Below are 7,102 nucleotides of genomic sequence, written 5' to 3'. Positions count from 1 at the left end.
TATATATATATATATAAATATAATATAAAGGCTGCGTTCGGTTTAAATCCGCGCTCTTTAAGCGCTTATAATCATTATGTCTTTGTTCGTTAAACAAGGATAATAGTGCTGGAAGCGCCTAATGCAGGCTACACTTCAACTTAAACTTGTCAAGTATGACATGCGCAAACCGCATACATACAAGTTTATTGCAATAGTTATTCAATTCTGTCACACACACGCTCCAATAAACGTGTATGTATATGGCTTGCGTATGTCATACTTGATAAGTTTTCTTGAATGTGTGTGGCCGGTTCAAACCGTACGCAACTAAAATGTTTATAATTAATTAGCAACAAATATAGCATACACATCCGTGTATATTCACGTATGTTTTCGTGTGTCTCGCAAATTTTTATTTAAAAAGTTGGAATGAGATAGTAGAAGATAATACTCGACAGAATAGAGTAAATGACTGCGTTTAACAGGAAAAGCTGCTTTGCAAATGTTGTAAAATTCTTCAATATGATTGGTTTACTTAGATTCATAAGGAATCAAATGCAAGAATCAAGAATTGTACAACAGTTGCGAAACTGCTTTCTCTATCGAATGCAGCCATTAATACTTTATTATAGTGAGTCTTCCCTATACTATCCTTTAAGTTCCATTTAGATAATAGATATAGTATTGTGGAATCTTTCTACTAATTTTCAATATAGTTTATTTGTGTCGCTTATATTTTAATTTATTTCAAAAAGTTGCATTAAAAAAATTCTCTAATTTTACTTGGAATTTTGAACAAAAATAATTGAAAAATTCGGAAATTCTCAGAGAATTTTTTCCAAGATTTGAATAAACTTCTTGTATATATTCTAGTAAAATTTAAACTGTAATTAAATTCCTAATAAAATTTAACTTATAATTAAGTTTCATTACAGCGTTAAATTTTTTTATCCTGAAACATTTTCTTTTTAGGTATTGATATTGTACAAGAATATTGCAATGCCATATAAGAAATACAAAACATTGCGGAAAACGTGCCAGATAACGCATGAAGAAAAACGTGAGGTGGAGGAATATGCCAAATTCGTAGGGATGCCATGTGCACGAAGAATGCTGTTCTTTCGTTATTCTAGAGAGTGATTATTTAAAACTGACGAACGGTATTATATTTCAAGAAAGGACTTATTATATTATGGAACGATTTTGGTGGCTACTTCAGAAGTTGATTGCTGACCGATATTCATGTACAAAGAAATGATCGAATTCGTTATTCTTAGAAGATTATTGATTGTGTTGTGGCGTAACGATCTGTGATGCAAGCGCTTGAATACTATAATCAGATAATGTAAAAAGCGCAGAATAAATGTGCATTACTTCTTCACCGTCCATGAGCGACTTTGTTGAAAAAGTTTAGAAAAAATTATTTTAGTTTCGTAATAATCATTATTTTAAAGCGTAATTAATCTATTTTTTTCACAAATCCTTATTCTTCTCCTTTTTTTCCCTTAAATTTATAATATTTAATAATGGATCATTGAATTATGTAAAAATACAAAAAGTTCAGATAAATATTTATTTATATATATTATACGTTTTTGTTATTTTAATATTTTTCTATATTTAAAATATCTTGGTTCGGTGATTCCGGAACATACAATATTTGCGCATCAGATTGATTGCAAGATAAATAAAATAAAAAGAGAATAACACAATTTTTTATTTAATTATGTAGTAATAATGATATAAATATGTCAATAAATTCAATGAAGCGATATTGTCAAATGCGAAAGTAGATAAATAATAAACAAAGTTCAAAGGAGTGATATGAATTATAATATCATATACATTTCTTTAAGTAGTTTAACTGTATCAGACATTTCTTAAATACATATTTTTATTTCAGATATCTTTTTAAACAGCTTAGTGTTTAAAAAATTTTTTAATGCTTTCAATTCCTGAAATAATCTTCAGTTCAATTCTTTTAAATTTTCCTTAAGAACTTTTTAATTTTTCAGTCTTTTTTTAATGTTTCCTGTACTCTATTTAGGATGCTTCAATAATTAAGCGTCAATAATTAAACTTTTCTATCGTAACGTTCATGTATCATTGTTAAATAAAAATTTGAAAGAATCATCGACTAAGTCTGCGCAGTACCGATAGGCTCCATTTTGGTTTGTCCAGCCTCTACGTTTTCTTTTGGATCCTCAAGCGGTATAAGTTCGTTCCATTTCTGTATATTACCGCTACCTCCGAACAGGAACACGACCATACTCCCAATACTCACCCCGGCACCGATCCAGAAGAGTATCTGCCATCTGTCGACCGGATTCTAGTACAAAGAAGAAGATGGATTTATATTAAAATTTTCATATAAAGGATTACAAATGCAAGGAGTAAGCAACATTGGCTGCATTCAGCAGAAAAAACTAATTAGTTAGTGTGTTTAGTGATTCTTCATTATAATTTGTTCCTACACTTAGATCCACTGAAGAATTAAAGGCAAGAATGAATAAGCTAACTGATTAGTTTTCTCTGCTGAACGCAGCCATTTAATTGGAAGAGGACGAATGGATTGAAAAAAATTTGTATACGAAAAATTAAAGGAGGAACAATTCTTTTGTTGCAACAATCGGTAACTTTCCACGTAAGCGTGGTTTCCGCTTGCGTAACGTTGCGTGCATCCGCTGTTCGTCTTCCTCTGTATTAATTCAAAGATTCGTCCTGTCAAGGATCGCGCTCAAACCGTATAATCAAGATTACCGTTGTTAGAGAGACATTAACGATATTTCAGGTGTAGATAAGAGAGCCACTTGCGTTTTGCCGTTTATATCATGTTGCCATTATATAATGTTACACAAACAAGGAATAATTCGTGATATATTAAAGTATCATATCTTTGATAATCATAATAATCATGCGATTATGTTAATTATATAGTTATAATATAAATGAGCAATTTACACAAATAGAAACCCAGTAAAAATTTTTCATGCATAAATATATATAAATATATATAAACATACATAAACACGCATAAATATTCATAACATGTATAATATTATTATATATGAAATATGTTCATATATCCTTTTTTCTTTTATAAAATTACTTTTTAGTATAATAGAAATAATAATAGTAATGTGAAAATATGAAAAATAGTTAAAGGGATAATTTTCGCATTGTTCGTTTTAGAAAAAAACAAGTTTGGAAAAATGTAAAAAAATTGTTCATACATAATTATGCATAATTTTATATATAATTATACACAAGTAATTTTTTACATTTCTTCAAACTTGATTTTTTTTTAAACAAATAGTGCAAAAATTACCTTTTTAATTATTTTAAATGTTTTCACGTTACTATTATTATTTCTATTGCACTAAAAAGTAATTTTACAAAAAAAGGATGTATGTACATGTATGGACATATTTCATATATAATTACCATATACATGTTTATGAATATTATTATGCGCGTTTATGTATGTTTATACATATAATATTTATATTGTATATATTCATGCATGAAAAAAAAATTTTTTACCAGGTAATAATAGAATAAATCCAATAAATGACAATATCATAAATGAGAGAAAGATTATTAAGACAATAGAGTTATGAAGGAAAATATTTGAGGTAATAATTTGAAAAATAACTGAATCAGATCAATGGATTATAATAATAATTTCTTGCAAAAAAAAGAGAGAAATTAGTTACACTTTTTTCATTAAAATAATTTGTAGCAGACTTACTCCAAATTTGCCGGCTATTTCTTCAACCATTGGTGGAATAATCATGCCGGAAGTGCTACCAATTGTATTCATGATACCGTAAAGGAAACCAGCAAAATTTGGCGCGAGATCCTGATTGTTCGACAGATTAGAAATAAGGGCAGCACCGTTGAAACCCAATGCAAAGAACAGAAAAACGTTTGCTAGCACAAAATCGCATCCGACATAGCCGACCAATATCAGAAAAATGCCAGGTATAAAATGTGCTGAAAGAATGAAATTCTGATTACTGAAACGTTAATTCAAATTTCCAATATGCTCTACATAGTAAGTACATTCAGGTAAAGAAAGCTCGTGGTTACATTTCTAACAGTGTATTAATAATATTATTACTCTCTCTCTCTCTCTCTCTCTCTCTCTCTCTCTCTCTCTCTCTCTCTCTCTCTACTAGTAATAATATTATATAATAATAATATTACTACTCAAACTGATGTTATTTGTCATCCGAGATTTTCAAAATGTTAATACAATTACGGATATTAACAGATTTAAAATCAATGTGTACTATGCTTACAGAATATAGTCGCGAGTTTACGCAAAAGGGTGATGCTAATAATCTTCTTTCTTTTGATGGTGTCACCCGCCCAACTAAAGAAGAATCCGAATAGCATCCTGCCACCCCACGGCGCGCCGGCCGCCGCGCCGCCTTTCGTCAATTCAAATCCCAGCGCCTTGGTCAAATATAGCATGAGCGAGTTTTGGTAGAAGAATAGCAAGAAGAGATTTCCGAAATGGCATACGACTAGACTGAGAAATGGCACCGATGATAGAATCTGCTTTATCGGAGTCTGTTTCCATCGGGGTTTCTCGGTGCGCACAATTCCTGCTTGACCGCTATAAGAATCGGCATTAATCATTAAACTGATTTCGTTGCAAAGAAGAATCATTTCTATCAATAGATTAATCTTGCTTTAATTTACTTTTTATCTTTGTCTAGTTTTAAGAATTAGAAAAGAGATAATTAAATTGATAGCGTTTTCAATCGTAGCGCAGGTTTGAACCGATCCAGATTGGATTAATGATGTAGTTGCATGCTCTATCAGCATATAGAGCATTTAATCAACCAATAATAGAGCATATATCATTAATTCAACCTAGATTAGTTCGAACCCACTGTGGTCGAAAATGCTATGAGACTAATGAGTAATAATAAGATTTTATTAAGACTGACATGAAATTTAAATACTAAGTATAAGCATATAACGGTCAAAGCTAGATCTTCTCAATGTCTAAATAATTCACAGTATTCTTCGCATATAATCAGTATATGTAAGAACAATAAAGCTTCTTACAGGTAGCAATCTTATTATTGTATAAACAATAATAAGATTTTATTAAGATCGACATGAAATTAAATACTAAGTATAATTTAATAGTTTAATAAATTCCAGAAAAATTTTGACGCGCAGTTGAATAACTACAAAAATATGGTATATATGCATGTATATAGGATATAGATAATTCACTGTGAATTATTTAGGCATTGAGAAAATCCAGCTTTGACTATTATAGGTTTGAATATGCTTAGTAACTAGTGAGTAAATTAAACCGAGATTAATCTACCTTGATAGAAATGGCACATCAATCGATCTCATTTGATTATTACGTTAAAATGTAATCCCTCTCTTCGTCACTGATGCCCGGGTGTTCTACTGGCGAGTCGTAAGCGACCAATGCCCACACTATCGTCCATATTATCATCAGCAAGGATGGTATATACCAGCCGGATTCCCAATTCATAGTTTCCGCGATACCGGCTATCATCGGATAAGTTAATATTGTACCAAACGTTCCACCTAACAAAGACCAGATCATGCGCGCCCGTTCATTCGGATGCGACCACTTTGCCACCATAGTGTGACACGAGGGGAACATAGCACCTCCAGTGAGACCGATGATGACCCTAGAGAACATCAGCAGACCCCAGTGACATTGTGCTATGAACGGGCTAACTAGCGAGATTATCGCGGCCAAGACCGATGTCCAGAGAATCGCGCGACGCGGTCCGTATCTCATTGATAACCAGCCACCTAAAAAGTTGCCAGGCACGACGCCGTAGCTATAGCCGGCCAAAAGTTGACCCCGTATTGTTGGGGTCCAGTCGAATGGTAGGCCACTAAAAAATTCGTAAGGAGCATCCGGTGGTCGTATCACGACCGGCTGTGCTTGGCGACGTTCTAATAAATGTAGTAGATTCCTATCCCGTTTTTCCTGCACAAGATCTAGAACGTATTGTTCCAAGTAGCTGGTAGGATCAAGTGGATTAATGACAACGTCACGACGTCGTCGAGATTCGTCGAACACGCATGCACGGCTATCCGTGTGATTGAGTGGCTGCTCCGCGATCATCGGTACCACCAGAATCGGCATCTGCAAACGACACGCGTAACTCGTCCAGCAAGCGGTGAACATCATTATGCAGATCCAAATGCGCATTGGAAAACATCCTGCAAAAAAAATCTTTAGTGATATTCTTCTTGCACGGCAAAATCGATCGACGATTGAATATAATTGAAATATATTTTATAGAGAATAATTTAAGAATCTTCTAATTAGGAATTTTTTTTAATGATTCTACATTGATTTTGAACAAGAACAAAACGTCGGAACGTCAAGAACAAAATATCGAAAACGTGAATATTTTAATGTAGTTATTAAATATCAGTACCTTAATCATCTTAATGAATCTTAACGGCTAATTACTCTTTGTAAATATATAAAATTTTTATTTTTTGATAGAAAATTTATTTCCAAAAGCTCTAACTTATATGAAAAAATTAAAATATTTAAAACTAAAAACTTTTGCTTACATTCAAATATTTTTTTCAGTAATATTCATATTGGGACGCGTCCAATTTGGCTTATGTACTCGTATTTCTTATTTAGTATTTAGAATGTAGAATCACATAGAAAAAGAATTGTGTGCTGAATGAATTATTCAAAGTTACGGATGAGTTATGAATCGTTATTTTCCAGTGAAAATCGGAAAAACAACAAATCCTAGGTACCTCATATAAGTTATAAATTGAGCAAATCCCACCAATTTTTGTCTTTTTTCATCCTTCTTGTGATCTTAAGAGAAAAATTTCATTTTTTATAAAATATTCCCCATATCAATTTTATATCAAATAATGAATAAGTAAAACAGATGACATTTTAAATCAAATTTTATTTTATTTTATTTTCAAACCAAATTTTAATTTTACGTTTTCCACACATGTATTTCGAAGGAATATGAGAAAAGCAATATTGCAGAAAGTGTTCAATCACTGTAAAAGCTGCAAAAAGAAGAACATTATTAAAATTGTGATATTATTCCAGTAGTTTATT

General features: G+C 31.7%; 2 protein-coding genes across 8 annotated transcripts in view; one reads left to right on the top strand and one right to left on the bottom strand.

Annotated features, from left to right (window-relative positions):
* LOC108745371 (arginyl-tRNA--protein transferase 1) overlaps positions 1 to 1,432 on the top strand; it is a 13,486-nt gene extending 12,054 nt beyond the window's left edge. For all 4 annotated transcript variants that reach the window (XM_018481500.1, XM_018481497.1, XM_018481501.1 and 1 more), the window contains one exon: positions 955 to 1,432. In XM_018481500.1, the coding sequence (XP_018337002.1) occupies positions 955 to 1,122 (168 nt within the window). In that variant the 3' untranslated portion in view covers positions 1,123 to 1,432. The remainder of the gene's footprint in view (positions 1 to 954) is intronic.
* Positions 1,433 to 1,932: 500 nt separating this feature from the next.
* Positions 1,933 to 7,102, bottom strand: part of LOC108745370 (putative inorganic phosphate cotransporter) — a 32,602-nt gene continuing 27,432 nt past the window's right edge. For all 4 annotated transcript variants that reach the window (XM_018481494.1, XM_018481495.1, XM_018481496.1 and 1 more), the window contains 4 exons: positions 5,379 to 6,219; positions 4,287 to 4,606; positions 3,734 to 3,978; positions 1,933 to 2,311 (listed from right to left, as the gene is read on the bottom strand). In XM_018481494.1, the coding sequence (XP_018336996.1) occupies positions 2,120 to 2,311; positions 3,734 to 3,978; positions 4,287 to 4,606; positions 5,379 to 6,219 (1,598 nt within the window). In that variant the 3' untranslated portion in view covers positions 1,933 to 2,119. The remainder of the gene's footprint in view (positions 2,312 to 3,733; positions 3,979 to 4,286; positions 4,607 to 5,378; positions 6,220 to 7,102) is intronic.

The sequence above is a fragment of the Trachymyrmex septentrionalis genome, unplaced genomic scaffold, assembly GCF_001594115.1.
Source record: "Trachymyrmex septentrionalis isolate Tsep2-gDNA-1 unplaced genomic scaffold, Tsep1.0 scaffold139, whole genome shotgun sequence".
Taxonomy (NCBI): Eukaryota; Metazoa; Arthropoda; class Insecta; order Hymenoptera; family Formicidae; genus Trachymyrmex; species Trachymyrmex septentrionalis.
Note: the sequence above shows the minus strand (reverse complement) of the source record. Positions and strands in the feature narration are given on the sequence as shown.